Genomic DNA, 20,333 nt, shown 5'->3' on the forward strand with positions numbered 1-20,333 from the left:
TTGATTATATTTACCTAAAGACTTCCAAAACGGTCAAGAATTGCCCGCTTTGAACTACTCTAAAATCTTCTGTATAGCTGCTTATTATTAAAAGCATGGTGGAAAGCCCCATCTTGTGGTCAGCATTGGATATTACAGTGTTTGTGGCAAAGAAACATTCAAACCCAAGCCAAGCAAATAAAATAAATCAAAACATTACTTCGAGAACAAAATTGAGGTTAGACCTCTAATTCAGGTCTATTTTTTAATCATAATTCAACCGCCAACTTACATTAGGGAGACAATGGTATGAATACAAATGACTTTTCAAAGAAATGCATTCTTTAAAATAATAATAATAATAATAATAATAAAAAACATTCAAAATAAAAGTGCATACACATAAAACACACAAATAAATTAACAAAAAGCATTTGACGCAGTCTCATGCAACCAAACATTTATATGGTTTTCGCTTTTTCTAACTAAATATTATTTTCCTCTTTTGGTTGACCTTGACCTGATGGTCATATAATAAAATGACAGCCCAGTTCTAAACCCACCAAAGCAGGTACTAGTTCGTGAACAATACATGAAAACATCTCTGGGTCGAGAGAAGTCATTACAGTCCAGTGTGTAAACCATGAGCACCCATATTATACCATGAGACTGATACAGCTTCAATAACATGATAAAATCATCTGTCCTATCCAAACACTTGATAAGACCATGTCATATTAGCATTTGAGCCGCTGAAAGCATCCCATTTGCAACATTTCCATTCATGGTCCAAGAAATTCACATCCTAAAACATGGAATGACGTGAAAGCGTGACAGAGTGAATGTAGTGTTTAGTATTCGGCATTGCAAGCGATACAGGAATCGTGTGCACTGATTGAATGCTGACGGTAAAGTTACATAGCTAAATTCCCTACATACTACATGTGAAAGCATAACCAGGCCACATCACGCCAGCGAAATGTGTAAAACCAAAACAGGCTATGACTACAAAAATATAAAAACTAAATTTATCACATGGAAACAGGGAGGTCTTACCCTAAAGAACAGCTTATGAATTAAAGTAATAGTTTTAATAAAAAGATAGTGTATAAAAGGAAAATAGCATGAAAATACAATGCCAATTGCTAATTTTGGAATACATATGATTAAAGCTAATAATTTATGCTTTCATATCACAATATAAAAAAAAAATGTAAAGTTGGAAAAGTGTGCAAAAAAAGCAATAAATTCATGCTCTGTTTTCCTAAAAATAATAATTATAATCACCATCATCATCAGACATTAATAACCAGACTCATCTTGTTTAGCAAGTTACTTGCATAGTTAAGTGCATGCATTAATATTATCATGCAATACTGCTTTTTCTACTTTTTTGTTTTTTCAGTGCACACACAATATAAGCATGTTGCGTAAAGGCAGAGTGCTACACATTAGGTTCATTGCTAAAGTATCTATTTTAAGATAAAGTGAAAGAGGTTTTCTCAGGCCGAAAAGCAGCATGAAAATGAGATTCAACAGTGGCGTCAGCGGCGCTTGGATTAATGTTTTAATCACAGGGCAGCAAGATGAACAGCGTAATGACACGGTTATGCAAATATACCAATAATGACTTGCTTAACCCTACATTTCTCCTGTCGTCCATAATATTTTGTATCAGGCCAAATGAACTTGTTTAAGCTAAATCGAGAATGAATGAAAATATATTTAGGTGAACTCCATGGTGTTGACAAGCACGTAAAAGGCCTTTCTGCAGAACAAAAAATAAATAAAAAAATAAAATATAGATATATTTTTAAATGAATCCATTATTGTGGTGAGCCATTACAGTCCTGAAAATAATTTCAATTTACACTGATGAAGTGTTTTGTTTTTTTTCACCACTATTGCATATGCACAGTATTGACATTTAAAATAATTTGTTTCAGCAACACTAAGTTCAACATGTTACCCAAATACAGAAGGCCATATCCGTTCTCCTAAAGTGTTGAAAACTATTGCACTGGTTGTCCACAGATAAATATGGGAGATAAAAACGCACAAGGGTTCATCCCCAGCTCGGAGCAAGCCAAACGAAAACCGTTCATATATGTTGGCATTGGATGTAGCGGGCATGAAATGGTTCAAGTATGATTATGTGGCTATCAAACTGTCATTATAAAAACAAAAATATACAAAACAAATTTGTGCAGGGCTTACACTGCCTCCATATATATCCAGATCATACAGCGTTTTGCTGGAATAAATTAAATAGAGTGAGTTTAAAGATTGTCCTCCACTAATTCACCATTTGAAAGATCACATTCATACAGCAACAATTCATCTATCAGCTATCGGCCTGCAGTTGGCATTGTTGCGCATATTTCTAAGGGCAGTTATGCTACTGGGACACTTGTAACTGTTCACGAGTAGAAAACAAAAAAAAGTTGGGGTAAGAGAGCAGGCTTTGAGAAGTAGCAAAGAGTTGTTCTCTGCTGAACCCCATTAAGTCTACAGTAGCAAATTCGGTCAGGTTTCATGATGTAACTCTATCTCATACTGTATCAGTGCCAGGGGAACACTGGACTGTAAATAGCACCAAGTGTAGATATGGAGTGAATTGGTACAGTACTCCAAGGAATATCGCAAAAATCTAATTTCATCCTAAGTGACTTGTCCAAATAAAAAGGAACGGTACCAAGTTAAAAAGTATTGTACATATCCATACCATCTAAGCATTATTCCAGGGAGAAAAAATATATACAAAGTGCTAAGTTAAAACATTCCTATTTAGAGTCGTGAACAGTAGTAGATTCATATACCATACCTTGCCAGAGGCAACGATTTGGCTCCATGGCAGGATAGAAAGGCGCTTTCTGATAATTTACATATTTTCTTTGAGAAAAGTAAAATACAGGTATATACTATATACTTTATATTTTTCTTAGGCACGTCAAAAAATAGCTGCATTACAGAAAATAATGGAAACGCTTTTTAAATTTCATTGAGGCGTCTGTGTTGGCCGTGCAGAGGATTGCATGCTGGAAGAAAGCTTTTTAGAGGATGAGATCCTTTCAAGATGTCTCTTCCCATTGATGGGAGACTGAAGGCTAGCCTCAGGATTGGAAGACTTGGACTTGCCTACTGGTAAGAGAGAGTGTTTGTTAGGGGTGGAGGTCTTCAAGGACTCTTTCTCATCGGTGGCAGTCCTGCAGGAGCGTGGCTCCGGAGAGACCTGCTGGGAAGAGTTTCCCAAGCCTTCGCCCTCGTCAGCATCGAGTCTGCACTGGCTGCTGGACTTGGCAGTCCTCTCGACAGCCTTCTTGGCGAGAATCGTGGTCTTGCCCAGATCGGCCGACCGACGAGTCTCTTTCTGCCGAAGTGCGCTCTTGAAAAATGAGAGTCCCTTGTCCTCGGATTTGCTGCTGCGGCGGAGGTCTCTTGAGGAGACGCTTGGGGAACGCAAGCTGGTGATTGAGGAACTACTGCTAGAGCTTCTCACTGGCCGCCTTGCCTCGGCAGTTTTAGGTTGGGATGTTCGCGGAGGAATGGCACTGACTTTAGACCTCTCTGCCAGGGGACTGGCGTGGGCTAAGTCCTTACTGGAGCCTCTTTCCACCAGCTTCTTCTTGCCAGACACAGAGTTCCTCTCAGCCACCGAGGAGCTCTTTTTTGTTGTGGGCGAGGGAGAGGCAGAGGACTGGGGTGTGGAAGTAAGGGATGGCTTCCCCTTTGTGCCTCCACACACTGGAGACTCCTGTGCCTGCAAAGACTCTTTCCTTTTGGAGGGCGTTCCTGAAGGTGTACCCTTGGTACTTTTGGGAGAATTGCTCTTCTCTTTTAGATTGGTCGCTTTGGTGCCCTTCGCTTGAGGACTGGAAGACACTTGGGAGGATGGAGACTTGGTTACAGAACAGGTGCTCTGGCGCTTTTTCGAGGGCTTCTCTTGGTCTCCCTTGGTCTTGGTGGAGCTTTTCTTGCTGGCGGATCCTTCAGTTTTCTTCTCTGACACGGAGCTCTTATGCTTCTGCTCTTTGGAGAGTGCTCCAAGAGCATTCTGGTCCACAGCATTAATTTGGTTGTTGTTGTCGATGGGCTCACCTTTAGAGCTCTTCCGGTCAGACTGTGTCGGAGCTCTGCAATAGGCCTCGTCTAGGATCCATTTCCCACTGCCGTCATCACTACCGTTACCCTCCATCATGGCCAGCGGGGCCTTACTGCTGGGCTGACGCTCATGTCTGCTGTAGCTGCCGAAGCAAGACATGGACACTTTGTCATCACAAGCTTCTCCTATCCTCTCGAGGGGAGGGGAGGAGCGTGAGTCCAAAGAGAATCGCGAGGGCGAGTTGGATCTCATTTGTAGTTTCTGTGACAGGGACCAGGAAGGTTTCATCCCATTTTCACTGAAAGCCAGAGGGCTGGTAACCGAAGATCTGGAGGACAAGCTCTGCCGCTGGATGCTCCTCACGAAGGGCCGCGTTGAAAATCCTCCTTAATACAAAGAACAGAGAGAATTAAACTAATGTGCTGATACTTGTCTGAATGAAAAGAGCATTGGCATGCAGTTTTTTCTTAACTGAGCAAGCCGGGAGATCCTGTGTTAGTAAGCGCTAAAGCTACAAGAGAGAGAAGACATAATAAAGAAAGGCAAGTGTAAAACACTGGCACAACACACAGAATAAGAGGACACAAGGAAGATGAGGGCAAAATATGGTACTACTTAGCTTCTAAAGATTTACATATTAGACACAAGAAAGATGAACATCCATGTTAGAGGCATACTAAGCACCTCACCATCATCTTCACTGCGATCACCGGGAAACTCCACTGACTCTGCCAAAGAGATCAGGGATGTGCGTCTTGAGGAGGCTCCGGAGGCCAGGCTGGGCGGCCTGCTGCCCTGAAGCCGGTTAACCCAGTGTTCACATAAAGATGAGCTGGTCGAGCCTGAGACAATTACACAAAACTAAAATAAGGATCTTCATTTATAGGATGTTCTGCACTGTTGCAGATGAGTGTTCACCAAAAAAAAAAAACATTTCATTTTCTGTCCACTTAGTATTAAATGCGCTTTTTTGATACAGTATTCCTCATATTCTGATTGGTTAATTTATAGACTTGATCACCAGGGTTGTTCAATACGAAGATGTTGATATAGATGTGGACTTAGCTGGTTTGGGGGGGGGGGGGGGGGTTGTTACATTAAAATCAGCCCCATAATTAAACATTTTGTTTTCATACTGTGGAAGGAAAAATGAGAAAAATTTAAAAACTTATTAAGATCCCATTTTTCCTAGCTTGATGTCCATAAATGACCTGGAGGCCCTTCGATGCAAGATATGTCTAGACAGTCCATCAAACTCGTTTAATTCTGTTTTTTTTTTTAACTCTCCAGAACGGAAATGGGCTCTACTAAATTCTCGTCAAAGAGTGTCACACTAATTTGAAGCATCTTCACTGGGCTGGAAAAAGAGGGTCAATTGGTTCACATGCCAGCACCTTCACAAGACTTCAAAAAGAACAAGACAAATGAGTCCACAAACTGTGTCAACCCAAAACTCAATGAGGAACAAGAGTCACCTGCAACAGAGCTGTTTGCCGACCACGAGGGAATAGTTGTCCTCCTTTGATAGAACAGAATGTATGCAGTTTGCTGACAGACATCCTCGTCAGCTACAGGCAGAACCTCACTGTCATCAAAGCAATACCACTGCCCATCAATGGAGTTCTTACAGTACGCTGTTAGGAGTTAAAACACAGGGACTGAAAGGACTGAAATATCAAATCCACCAATCAAGAAGGTAATAACATTTTGAACTAAATCCAAGCTCTTAGTGCTCTAAGGTGTTACCCGTGTAATGCCCTCTGTGCATGTTGCCATGATGGTTACACACAGCATAGAGGTCATAAAGGTAGTCGTCTGGGTTACGACCAAGTCCGTAAGGTCGTCTCCATGGTGACCAGTGGGAGGGTAAGCTCCAGCTGCTCTGGCTTCTCTTCACCACATGAGGAGCCATATCCATGCCAATCAAAGGAAATCGCACCATGTTTTGCATCTTAACCCGCCTGTCTCCTTCCTTGAAGACACGAGGTGCACACATTTACACACATTAAACACTTTTATCCAAAAAAACATTTACACACATTAAACACTTTTATCCAAAAAAACTGTGAATACACAGTGTGGCGAGTGGGGCGGGGCCGAGAGGCGTGGGAACGAGGAGTGAGGCCAGGTGTAGTGATTGAAGATGAGCTGCACCTGCGCCCCACCGCGGGTATCGAGTTCCACGTAGGAGATGGGAGGATATAAAACTGGAGCGACTATAGTGAAGGACGAGAGAGGACCAGGCCTGGGACATTATTTTATGTGTTTGCTTTTTATTTATGCGCACCAGTCGTCCGCGAGGGGCTGGTGCGCTGTTTTGTATTTATTTTGAATATTAAAATGTTTTGATTGTGCGCCGGTTCCCGCCTCCTTCATCCCGGTGTATATGGAGCTTCAATATCGTTACACACAGCTCTCCAGGTAGACCTTCAAAACAGTTAAAGGATCCTCCCTGGAGTGGGCGCCAACCATTCACCACAGGCCAATCTAACGCATATTTGCACTACTTGCTAAGAGCACCATTTGCGCAGTTGATGGGATTTGATTAGAACAGCACCTGTCTAAACCTCTTGAGGTGCAGTATGAGAACATCCGGCAGGGTCCACAGGCTGAGTTTGATCCGCCCCTGTTGCAGTTGCCTGCAATGTGGGCAGCGCCAGGCATCATCTGGGGCCAACTGGAAGGCATACAGGAAGCAGACATAAACAACATCAGTCAGAGAGGTTTTGCATTTACAAATCTGTCTGTTTCGTAGTTTTCCTTAAAGTACAGCCAGTTCCAAACCCTTCCTTTGCTGGCCGAGGTCGGCTCTGGCTAACCACAGTGTATATTTATACGATGTGTGGACCTATTCCAGAGTTAAAGATGTGTTCGCAGAAAAACTGGCAATTTTAAAACAGCACTGACAGCAGAATTAACCTTGGCATATGTGCCCACAAAGGCAGCTCTGGAAAAGTGGAAATTAAATAAACTAAAGGAGTGTGAGGGTTCTTTTAAAGGGATAGCTCACCCAACCAATCAAAGTTCTGTCATCATTTACTCACTCATGTCATTCAAAACCTGTATGAATTTCTTTTTTCCATGAACACAGGAGGATGAATGTCTGAGCCGTTAATTTCCATACAATGAAAGTGGATGGGGGCTGTCAAGCTCCAAAGATGGCAGAAAAACATAAACTGCATATTGTGAGAGCAAGAGACAGAATTTTAAGCCATTATTCACAGAAAATCTTGTTTGACAGCCATGATCACCTTTAATTTTTATTATTTTGTGGGGTTCAACAAAAGTCAGTGCGTCAGTCATACAGTTTTGGAAAGACATGAAAGTGAGTACATGACAGTTTTCTCTTTTGGGTAAATGGATCCTTTACATGGATAAAACTATTCTGCCAGACTTTTACCTGCTCCTCTTTGGTGTAGAGCTGGAAGCACTGAGCGAGGGTGCAGGCCTGCGGCTGATGGTGCTGCTCTCTGTGCAGATACACACTCTCAGCATCAGGGATGTACTCTTCCTCAGTGTGTCCAAACAAGCTGTGGAAATCAAAACATACACTGGAAACAACTCTCTAACCAGACCAATCAAGCATGTCTGCTAACCCCCAAATTTTTTTTTTTGTTTTTGTTTTTTTATCTGCAAGATATTCTCTCTAACAGTCTGCCAGAGAATATTTAATACATGCACACATGTGGTCAAGAAACTCCTTTGACGCTTAAAGTGTCGAACTTTAATATAAAATAATTTAAATTACCCTTCTTTTCTAGCTTCACTGATATTTCTAGTTCTGAAATTTATGTATAGAATTTTATTTAAAGTTATACATTCACCTACAGACTTATTTTATAATATTATTATATTATATATACAAAGCTTATTTCATTAAAGAAACAAACAAGTAAACCAAGTAGCAATCTAAAAGCCTTTATTTATTTTATTTTTTAATGCAGGGGTAAAAGCCTTTTTTATTTTTAATGCAGGGGTTCCAAAACTTTTCTTTCAGCTAAACCCATTTGACCTAAAATCAAAATAAACCCCCCCCCCCCCCCCTCGAGATTTTAGGATAATACTTCCATAATTTAACAATACACACAGTTAATGGTCACATGACAAGAAAAAAAAAAACTTTCTAAATAAGCATTATTTTTATTTATTTTTTTATCATTTTTATTATTAAAAAAAAGTATTCATTTTAATTTTGTATTTAATCATTTAATTTAATTATCTTGTTATTAGCGTTTCAACTACTCATTAACGGCAGTTCCCTCGCAAACCGCCAGCGGTTTTCAATTCAAATATATCCAAGATGTGTCTGTGCATAAAGTGTGTTTTTTTTTTGTTTATTGTTTTTGTCCATGCACACAAAAATAACTTTCCACGCACACTCCAGTGAGATATCGCCTATTTCACTATATACCTTTTTTATTTTATTACCAAACATCTACCTTCATATATTGACATCTGTTGCACTATTTGTACAAATTCTTAACTGTTTGATCTGATGACCTGCACATTGTATTCGTCTTATTATTTTTTTATTGTGTACCTCTTTGTCTTGAAATTAAATGTGTAATTTTATGTTCTCTGTACTTCAACATTTTTATCTTGGCCAGGTCGCCGTTGCAAATGAGAAACTGTTCTCAACGTGCTCACCTGGTTAAATAAAAATAAATAAATAAATAGATAAAATTTCCAATTTGGAAGACTCTGATCTAATGCAATGATGTTCAGCGATTTTTAAGTGTGGTTTAATTGTCTAAATGTTATTTTGGGCCCACTACCAAAACCAAAACAAATAAAATAAAATAAAATCAAAAACTATATACAAGTTATTAATTGTGGCTTAGTTTTACTTACTATTCCTTGGTTTCTTTGTCCCACTCCACTACGATCTTAACATGAGGAGGTCCTCCTGGCCCACAGGATTTATATGCTCTAAAAAGGAAAAATTAAGGAAAGACAAGTTTGCCGAGAAAATAACTTTTACTATTGGCTGAGCTTAACAGATAAAAATTAAGAATCAAGCGTGTTGTATTTTGTTTGATTACATTTGTTAAATTCAATGATCAAAATCAGATAAACTTTTCATCTACACTCATTAATACATATAGCATAATATAAAAGACTTTGGAGGTCTGTGTAGTTAATAATCGTGCTGAATATTTGCTTGCCTGTGGAAGAACGGTCTATGTGCACTAACAGTAAAACAATATACATGTCTAAATCAGCCAGTAGGACACCTGAAATGTTAGTTCACACAATGTGCTCTGAACACAGTGGTCATGCATTACAAACCTTTCCACAGTGGGGTGACATAGTGGCTGCTCCTCCTGTGGCAACAGATATGTGATTCCAACCACTCCAACCACACGCAAGCTAAAGGGTCCAACCTAAAATAACCAATCCTCTTTATTACAAGTGCAAGACAAGAAGTCATAATCGTACTGACATAAAAAAAATAAAATAAAATAAAAAGATGCATTTCAAATAGAGGTTTCACTGACCTGAATGTAAACCCCTGGCCTTAGTAGGTGACGCATTTTCTCCAGAATTTCTTTCTGTAACACATCCCATGTCACAGTGCGCTCCAGATATAGTACAAATGGAAGACCGAACCTGCAAAAAAACAAAAAGTACTGGATTGATTTTCCACTTTGTGCTACATTACTGTCTTCCATATTGTGTACAACGAGATAACATTTTCTCCATGCAAGACATTGAGTCAAATATAATTCTTGTGTTAGCATGTCGGAAAGACAATCATTTTACCTCCGTCCCTGATGGCCAGTGCAGGCTCTGTTACAAATCAGCAGAATCATTTTCTCACATCCAGTGTTTTTGTTAGGAGATACTGGATTCATTGCTCCTTGCATGAAAGACGGCGTCCGGTTTGTCTCCACTCCGTATTTCACATTGTTCTGATTCAGATTAGCAAGGAGGCTTCCTGGAAATGGTTTAAAATGTTACTTGCATCACTAAAAACAACAAAAATTAACAAATAGTATCAAGATTCATTTCAAACTCTCCAATTCTCTCTACTTTTATTATGATCCTAATCTAAGATAGGTTTAGTTTCTATAGGTGCATCTCAAATTAGAATGTCGTAGAAAAAAAGTTCATTTCAGTAATTCAACACAAATGGTGAAACTCATGTATTAAATCAATTCAATGCACACAGACGGAAGTAGTTTAAGTCTTCGGTTCTTTTAATTGTGATGATTTTGGCTCACATTTAACTAAAACCCACCAATTCACAATCGTAATCTCAAATCATAATCTCAACAAATTAGAATATGGTGACATGCCAATCAGCTGAGCCTTCAAAATGGTCTCTCAGTTTGGTTCACTAGGCTACAGAATCATGTGGAAGACTGCTGATCTGACAGTTGTCCGGAAGACAATCATTGACACCCTTCATAAGGAGGGTAAGCCACAAACTTTCCATTGCCAAAGAAGCTTGCTGTTCACAGAGTGCTGTATCCAAGCATGTTAACAGAAAGTTGAGTGGAAGGAAAAAGTGTGGGGAAAAAAGATGCTCAACCAACCCGAGAGAACCGCAGCCTTGTGTGAATTGTCAAACAAAAACAATTCAAGAATTTGAGTGAACTTCACAAGGAATGGACTGAGGCTGGGATCAAGGCATCAAGAGCCACCACACACAGAATTGTCATGGATTTTGCTGAACCACAAACAATATCAGAGGCGTCTTACCTGGGCTACGGAGAAAAAGAACTGGACTGTTCCCTAGTGGTCCAAAGTCCTCTTTTTAGACGAGAGCAAGTTCTGCATTTCATTTGGAAACCAATGTTCTAGAGTTTGAAGGAAGGGTGGAGAAGCTCATAGCCCAAGTTGCTCTAAGTCCAGTGTTAAGTTTCCACAGTCTGTGATGATTTGGGGTGCAATGTCATCTGCTGGTGTTGGACCATTGTGTTTTTGTGAAAACCAAAAGTCACTGCAACCATTTACCAATAAATTTCGGAGCATTTCATGCTTCCTTCTGCCGACCATCTTTTGAAATTGCTGCTTTCATTTTCAGAAGATGCAGATTTTCATTCTGCCCACACTGCCAAAAGCACCGAAAGTTGGTTAAATGACCACGGTGTTGGTGTGCTTGACTGGCAAGCAAACGCACCAGACCTGAACCCCACAGAGAATCTATGTGGTATTGTCAAGAGGAAAATGAGAAACAAGAGACCAAAAAATGCAGATGAGCTGAAGGCTACAGTCAAAGAAACCTGGGCTTCCATACCACCTCAGCAGTGCCACAAACTGATCACCTCCATGCCACGCCGAATTGAGGCAGTGATTAAAGCGCAAAAGGAACCCCTACCAAGTATTGAGTACATGTACAGTAAATGAACATACTTTCCAGAAGGACAACAATCCATTTTTTTTTTTTTTGGTTTTATGAAGTATTCTAATTTGCTCAGATTGAATTGGTGGGTTTTTGTTAAATGTGAGCCAAAATTAACTATTAATTAACTAATAATTAAATCATCACAATTAAAAGAACCAAAGACTTAAACTACTTCAGTCTGTGTGCATTGAATTTATTTAAATACACAAGTTTCACAATTTTAGTTGAATAACTGAAATAAATCTTGATGCACCTGTATGTTTTCAAAGACAAATGACTATCTTTAGCTATTTTTCGATAAATGATTGCTTTAAATTAATATTACTTGATAAACATTCAGTTTTTCTCAAGCCCAAAGTATACTTCGGTTTTTACATGTACGCCAGGGTTTTGCATACAGTTGCATAAATACTATCGTCAGCACAGCCTGATTTTTCTAACTGCACATACTGCACATATTTTTCTAACTGCACATACAGGCGACTTGAGGTTTTTTTTTAATTAGTTGCTCCGAAAGGGGGCAACACTGGCCCGGCCCATGGTTTAACAGTCGAAAAAGAAACTGAACTGAAACAAAAACAAACTACTGGAGATGTAACAACAACAGACGCCTACATTGATGAGCAAGTAAAGAGATACCTGTAACAAGTTTGAACAAGTACAAATATATTTTTATTGGTCAAATTTCAGAGTGAAATGGCACAGACCAAACACTCAACAAAAATCGAACTTTCTAGTGCAGACGTGTCAATTCGACCATCTGTGTTTGCATGTAATCAAATGGAGAATACTATGAAAGCAGAAGTATTTGGCTGTGCGCTAAGCATTCACATCAAAACTGATGTATACTTTGAGCTATAACAAAAGTGCAATGCATGAAAGAGTACCTCTTTTAGAGCGAATGTTTTCTAATCTAAAAGTCTCAGGAGTTTCAAAAGCAAAGACTGAGTCACTTTCTTGAATGATATCAAGATCGTCGTCATCGTCACAAAAGGAGCGGTGGAAACCGTCGTAATACATTTCAGTCAGGACAAACTGCACAGACATAAGAGAGACGGATGGTCAGAAGTGGTAAAACAAGGCAAACAAACATGAAACGGCTTTGGTTGATGACATCATGCGGGAAGACGAACATACAAACAGCAATCAACCCTTAATGTCCACACTTCAGTATTAACAGAGAATCAATGATGTATTCAGGAAAACAGAGAAAGATCTTTATACAAAGATTGGAAATTGATGAAAACAACATCTCAGTACTGTGCAAGAAAAACCCTGTGGAATCTGCACCTGGTCTGGTGGGATCTTGGTCTCACGTGATACAGCCTCTCTCAGTCTGGACACAGTGCTGTTGAGTGGTACGGCCACACCGATCCTCATGCAGTGAGAGTACTTGCCTTGATAAACCACGGTCACATACAGAGGCCTGTGGGATGGCAAGTGATACAACTATTTAATCCAAAGCAACTTCAGAGAGAGTCGCCCTGGAGCAAACAAGTGCTAATAATGAAAGTTAATGCATCACCACATGCAAACCTACAGACTTGTAATTGCTAACCTAGATTATCTGAAAGTTAACTTTAAGAGTCCCCCAAAATGAAAATTCTGTCATCATTTGCACATCCTCATGTTGTTCCAAACCCATTGGAATTTTGTTCATCGTCAAAACAAATGAAGACCATTTTTGTCCCTCTACTACTGAAAGTTAATTCCATCATAACATGACATAGCAAAAGTAATCCATATGAATTAGATGGTTCAATCACATTCAATTGTGCTAGCTTGACACACTATAACTTTTGAGCTCTTGTTTACCACATATGATGTGCTCTTAAGTATATACATTGATCAATGTTTATATGTCAATAAAAGCCTAAATGAAATGGGTTTATTGTATAAAGTGGTTGTGTCTTTTCAGAAATGCATTTATTTATTGTTTTGTTTGTCTTTATGGTCTCATTAAGGCTTGAACATTTTGGTAGAACAGATATTCAATGAAGGTTGCAATAAAAATATCTTCATTTGTGTTCCACAGATGAAAGTCATATGCATTTAGAATGACATGAGGGTGAGTACACGATGCCAATTTTAAGTTTTGGTTGAACTATCCCTTTAAAGACTAACGCTTATAGAACTACATTCATGCGCAAAAACATCTTCTATAATTCAGGTGTAAATAAAATAAATCAACTACAAAATTTTTTTTTAATTCGAGCTGATACAAATGTAACACATTACTTAAAGTCCTTGTATTACATTCAGAAGCCTATAAGCAATAAAAGCATTTTGAATTGCTTTAATGATGCTTGATCACATCTCTAAAGGCATTAGGAAGCAAACTCATCTCTAAAGAGGAAAAGCTGTGTGCAGTGGCCCCAGAAGGCGAAGCCAACTAAATCAACAACTCCTCATCAATATCTGCCCATGTGAAGTGGCATATCAGGGAAGTGTAGGGAATAAATGGCCTATGAAATAATACACAGAGATAACAGCACTTGCTAAGCATGGATAAACAAAATTAAGGAGGGGGCAAATGAAATCTACTCCCACAGACTGTGATGACCAGGGCAACTATCGCTTAAGTCGCACATCGCTGAACCTCCAGACGAAATTTCCTCTTCCTCGGATCAGTCATTCTTCATGCTGGCAGAGCATGAGCTCCAAATCTAGTCTTTCTCTCTGAACTTATGTTTTTTCAGAGCTTAGAGATGCCGACAGTGCAGAAACCCACAATGGGTGGACGGGTTAAAACACCCCCGATTCCTCTCTGTGATGTAGAACTTTGTGGATAAGGGATGATATGAAGGCACCGGCAGGGTTTTACTCAATAATGATGTGGAAGTGAAACCTGCCCAGCTATTCTTCTCTCCCAGGGACTATTATTCAGTAGTTCATCATCTCTGCTGTACTATGAGTGGCAGGTGTACTGCAAATCACTGTCTGTCTTCTAATAGCACGGCTTCTTTAAACATTAACGTTTACTAATAGATTCAGCATCTTAAAACTGCCTCTGGATTAAACCAAGTGCCCTTCTTGATCAACCACTACACTGGCCTCTTAAAAAAAGCATCAGAGCACCTCAGGGGGGGAAGCGGAACAGAACAGTATTACTGTACATTACCTTTTGTTGGTTTGTTTGTCTACCTTTGTTCAGATTATTTTCTACCTATTATTTTCTTTGATAATCAACATGATATTATGCTCTCAATATTCTCAATTGTATCAAGATCTCAATTGTATTTAGTCCATAATTTCTTTAAACAAGAACAAAATCTCAAAAACATCATACTCAAGGAATGAGTACATGACTGTTCAAAGGTATTTCTTTTTTGAAGGAAGTAGTTATTTTATTCAGCCAGGATGCATTAAATTGGTTGCATTAAAATACCTTTATAATGCAAGTAATGCAATGCAAAAGACTTCCATTTTAAATAAATGCTATAATCTTGAACATTCTATAACATTACAAGAAAAAAACACAACAAATTGCATCACTGTTTCCACAAAAATATTAAGCAGAACAAATGTGTTCAACATTAATAATAAGAAATGTTTCTTGAGCAGCAAACGGTCACCTAAATACATGCTAATCAATGCCTTCTGGACTACTAGAAAGCTACAGGAACATAAGGTGAAAGTCCATAGCAGACTAAATTAACAACATTACTCCAACAGTCATGAAATCGAAACGAAGTTGGAAATCGAACACTTCATCTAAACTCAGCAGAGGTGACCGAGCATATTTCTTCATATTCATCCAACCCCTGATAATCAGTCACATTATTAATACAGACATGACAGTTGATCAATCTGTCTTTATGTCTACACCAACAGATCAAAACACACAGAAATGAAATGGGGGTCTCTCTGCCATCAGTGCTTACCGTGTGTGAGGTAATGGAATTGGGAGGGAGATGCAAAGAAAAGGATCAAAAGTGTTGCTCTGTTTCTGACAGTGCGGACAGGTAAGTGACGATCTGGAATCAACAGAGGACACAGTGAGCAATTTCAACTCAGACAAATATTTAATACAGCTGACAGACAGACATCAGTGATCATTACCTGTACTGAGCTTGAAACAGCTCTTGGACAAACGAGCCAGCGGAAAGAGGTGGTGAAGGTCCCTCTAACGCTCCATCGTCTTCCTCGATAGGAGGCTTCGGTGACAAACAACAGAATGTTAGGTGCTATTTAACAACACTGTTGTCAGTAACTCAAGACAACCCAGCTGAAGGTCAACTATTAAATATGCATGACAGATTTGCATATCACATAACAAACACTTACCACACTAATGTGTCATGTACAGGCAGATAAGGTTCAACTACGTAAAGCAGGGCCGCACATGATCTTCACAAGGGGTATGTCAAAAACTCTCCAAATATTACAGGTCATATATATTTTACAATTTATATTTTTGCTGAACAGTTACAAAATACAAACTGCACACTACCATTCAAAAGTTTGGGGTCAGAATTATTTTTATTTTACTAAGAAATAAATTCTTACTCAGCGAGGATGCATTAAATTGCTCAAAATTGACAGTAAAGATATTTTTAATGGAGATCCGTAAAGGTCTCCGTTTTTAAATAAATGTCATTCTTTTTAAATTTATATTAATTCTGAAAAAAAAAAAAAAGTGTATAACGGTTTCCACAAAAACATTCATCAGCAGAACTGTTTTCAAAAATGATAATAATAAGAAATGTTTTTGAGCAGCAAATCAGCCTATATGAATGATTTCTGAAAGATCATGTGACACTGAAGACTGGAGTAATGATGCTGAAAAATTCAGCTGAGCATCACCAAAATAAATTGCATTTGAAATTATATTCAAATAGAAAAAAATTTATTTTAAATTATAATAATATTTCGCAATATTAATGCTTTTACTGTATTTGATCAAATAAATTCAGCCTAAGCGAGGAAAAAAATCTAAAAACAATAGTACTTTTTTTAAACACTATATACACAATCCAAGTGCACAGAAGAACTGCTGTCAGAAGGCAGAGTAAAGGTTTATATGATTATGCTGCACCGTAAGGGTAGAGCTTGAGTCAATAAATAAAAGCCCTATATTATGCCAAGACACTGTAAGTGATTAATAATTTGAGAGACTGGCGTTCTTCTATAAGTTTAAGAATCCATCTGAGCATCTGGCTCTTCAGAGCAGTGCTGTCAGTCAGCATGGTGCTTCTTGGCACACACTCCAGGAAGCCACAACGTACATCTAAATCAATCGGACAAGCTGAATGACCTCATGAGTGCATGCAAGGGGCTGACCCTGATCTAGACACCACAGCCTGTAAAAAGAAACCCAACGAGCCCTCTTCCGAACAGGCCATAGGATGCGATTTAACATCCCATGCATTTGATATAGGGGAGAATTTAAGTTCCCTAAACATGTGTCCTGATCTTTGTCAGACTGATGTCTGATGTGAGACTCCTAGATGCCATTCCAGGCCTGAATGGCTCAATAAATCAAGCCACGTTTGGCTCTTCTCCTGTTCTGCTATTTAAATGATTGAAATCCCAAGCTTTTATGGAGCTGCTGTTAAAATAAGAAAATAAAACTATGTAAACGTTGTAAACTGCTAGAGTGGTTCAGTCTTCTAGTTCATCTGACATAAAGAGATGAATGTACTGTATGGCATCCTAAGACCAAACAGCCATGCATCAGCAAAACATTCGGTCATTAAACCCAACTTAGTCAGTTCACTAAGAAATCAACCATACCTTTATAGAGGCTCTGATGTTGGGGTGTACAAGATGATTGAGGTCTTCATGGACACGGTCGAGCAGCCAGAGAAGGAACTCCTGGGCATCGTGTTGGGCATTTCCCCGGTACTGCAGGGCACTCTTGGCCACAGCATTCTACCACAATACACACAGAGTATTAGTCAATTATTTGAACATGAATGATTCTAATCTACATCTCACTGATTTACAAGATTGATAAATCTTACTTTTTGGCCATGTGAATATCAACATGTGCAACAATTAGTTTGAGGCTCATTTCCCAACTATTCTAGTCTCTGTTAATATACCACTGAATAAAACTCATCTTGCCCTACCAGCACTTTTACAGTATTTACAATTATATCTTAAAGCTGACAAGTAACCAACAAAAAGTCATTGTTTGTGTGCTTGAGAGCTTCCACAAAGTACTTATTTCGAAAAATATGATTCCAATGTGTTCAAAACTCAAAACCAGTAATTTCCCGTTAATTAATCTTGGCGAGTTGATAAAGTCACATAACCGATTCACAGTTAGTTGAATCAGCTCGAACTGATTCATTCCAACTCGTGAACGACATTCATGAATCAGTTAAAATGATTCACTGAAAAGATCCGACTCCGAAGAGTCGACATGCCTAGCTGTCACAGAGACGGGTGCAATTTCTTGAATTAATTTATACAGGAATTAGAATAGTCCCTGAGAAGACATAAAGACATAAACCTTGATTGGAAGTGTAATCAATTTGTAGTAAAAAGGATAAAACAGAATTCACAAGAGTCCATAGGTTAACAACAACTGGTCATTCCCAAAACATGTGGAGAAAAGAACCTGATGATACAGTGTTAAAGATATGGCAATTATATGTCGATTGTGGTTTTATTTTTTACATCTTGGGTGGAATTTCTCAGGTAGAGACATTAAAGACAGGTAAAATATTCCCAGGCGTGCCCGCGACGTCACGAGACCCCTCCGCGTGAACTTACTTTGAAGTCACGGCTGTGCTGCGGCGTGTACTCGAAGGTCCACAGGGCTCGGACCAGCCCCGACAGCTGCTCGGTCACCTCTCCTCCGTCCTGACCGCCCTTCCTCTGCACGACCCCGTTCGTCTTGGGTTTCTCGTCCTCCGTCTGGTCACCTCGGTACTGCTCCAGCGCCAGATACTCGGCGAACAGCTCCGTGTTGCTCAGGCACTGCAGAATAGCGTTCATGAAACACGTATTGCCGTGGTTTTTCAAACCGGCCACTCCGGGGATCTTGTCCCCGGGAAGAAACCCCCCGCAGTCACTGTCGTCCGACGCGACGGACCCCTTGCCTTCGTTCTTTAAGGCTGTGAATCCCCCATCGTCCTTGTCGCCCTCGGGCGCGTGCAACTCCGAGCCGAAATGAGAGAGCGTGGAGAGGGTCTTCAGGACTCTGTTCATGAAGCTCCCCACGGAGCGCACCGAGCCCCGGCGGAACAGCTTCTTGCTGAAGCCGGACTTCTTCTCTTTACCCGAAGCTTTGCTGGACATGTTTGGAGTGTTTAGGTCATCCCCTCTTCCGAGCGAGAATCTAGCTACAATTGCCAGTCGAGGCTAAACGAGTGCAAACACTGGCTGCTTATTTAGAGCATAAAATCGACTCAAGATCTTGCATGTTCTCTTCGCAAAAGTCACTGAGAGCTAGCTAGCCGGGGGCAGTGCCTCTATTATCCAAGCGTTTGCTTCAGTGACACAACCTGAACTTGCCTCGAGAAAATGCATTGTGAAATGCGCACGCCTGCCACTTTTCAGATATTAAAACCTGTTATGTCAAGTTGGCAGTAGCCTTACAGTCGGTTATTAACTAACTAGCTGCTGTTTGTCCGCCATCTACTCGCTCCGCATCTATAACACACTGTATTATACAATCACTGGCCCCTCTCGCTAAAAACAAACCGTTAGGGTTTGCATGCTCGTCTAATCCGGTGAAGTGATTTCTTCCAGCTAACACAGTGGCTAGCTAGGCCTGCCCGGGCTAACCGTTTGCCATGTCAATGAAATGACGGGCAAAAGTGGATTTCTACCGGAGATCGTGTCCAGCACCAGCATCAAAGTCAAATGCGCTCGACTGCCGCGCGTGATCAAACGCTGTTGGCATACAGATCACTGTCATAACAAGGGACAGTGCTTAGCTCGCGATGCTAGTGCGCTAGCCGATTCTTCACGCATAATTGAGCGATGCACTGCAACTCCACCCAGGCAATGACGCTCCGCTCCGACCGCTAAATATTATGCAGACGCGCAGGCGAGATGCTTCAGTTTGTCTATTCGGATCTCACATCCAACAGTCGGCAGGCACAGACCGCTATATCCCGCGCGAGCACGATGCTACAGCGGCAGTTGCGCGCGACCGAGCGAGAGTTCGGCGAGCATCAAGAATCCCATACGTTTTCGCGTGTTCTCGTTGACTCGGCGGTTTGGTCTTCGGCCGGCAAGTAGGAAGGTGTCTGGTGGATTCCGATGGTGGTCCTGTTGTGTCTGTGGGCCGTCTCGTTCTCGAGCGCTTTTCTAAAATCACTGACACTGCAGGGCGGGCGTTGCCAGGTTTTCACAATAAAACCTGTCCTATTGCTACTCCGGGAGCAAAATACACATTTCTGGCGGGTTCCCTTGGTAAAATTCGCCTTCCGTGGATTAAATATCACGTTATTGGCTTCGTTTATACAGTCTATGGTTTCATCTCCGGCAACAGTGTTAAAGTAACCCAATCCATGCGGGGAAACCGCGGACCTGGCAACAGCGAGGGCGGCGGTGCGCCGTGACGTCATAGCCCAGCAGTAGTCCGTTCAGGTAGTTTCTAGCAGCTACTGTAGTGTGAAGTTGTGTTCGTGAATTAGGGGTGTCCTCCTGAACCTTTAGCGAGTCATAGTACTTTGATTTCGAGCTGTGAAGTACTGCACGACAATAACATAAAGGTGTTTTAAAACCGTTAACTAAACGGTTTTGTTGTACCTTCACAGCCCCAAGTAGCACTTCATCGAACTTGAAACGTGGCCCTTTGACTAATTTTTTATTGGACAGCTATTTAGCACTATCTTTCATGTAAAAAATAATGAATATTGTGGGCGAAAAACTGCAACTGGCTAGCAATCGTGACATAACTAAAGGCTTTCGGCTGTTTTAAAAATCATCCATTCTGAG

General features: G+C 40.2%; 1 protein-coding gene across 2 annotated transcripts; it reads right to left on the reverse strand.

Moving 5' to 3' along the window:
- Positions 1-212: 212 nt before the first annotated feature.
- Positions 213-19,916, reverse strand: LOC127952363 (ubiquitin carboxyl-terminal hydrolase 31). 2 transcript variants are annotated; one of them, XM_052550749.1, is made up of 17 exons: positions 18,156-19,916; positions 17,169-17,306; positions 15,495-15,589; positions 15,317-15,409; positions 12,723-12,858; positions 12,320-12,467; positions 9,845-10,019; positions 9,580-9,691; positions 9,371-9,465; positions 8,933-9,010; positions 7,482-7,611; positions 6,639-6,758; positions 5,828-6,053; positions 5,557-5,715; positions 4,771-4,923; positions 4,554-4,592; positions 213-4,467 (listed from the first exon to the last, which is right to left on the reverse strand). In XM_052550749.1, exons 1-17 carry the CDS (start codon positions 18,681-18,683, stop codon positions 2,978-2,980), a joined length of 3,915 nt encoding a protein of 1,304 aa, XP_052406709.1. In that variant the 5' UTR covers positions 18,684-19,916; the 3' UTR covers positions 213-2,977. The 2 variants fall into 2 exon arrangements, with proteins under 2 accessions (XP_052406709.1, XP_052406720.1); XM_052550760.1 differs by lacking the exon at positions 4,554-4,592.
- Between the last annotated feature and the right edge of the window lie 417 nt (positions 19,917-20,333).

This window comes from Carassius gibelio, chromosome A3 (genome assembly GCF_023724105.1).
Source record: "Carassius gibelio isolate Cgi1373 ecotype wild population from Czech Republic chromosome A3, carGib1.2-hapl.c, whole genome shotgun sequence".
Taxonomy (NCBI): Eukaryota; Metazoa; Chordata; class Actinopteri; order Cypriniformes; family Cyprinidae; genus Carassius; species Carassius gibelio.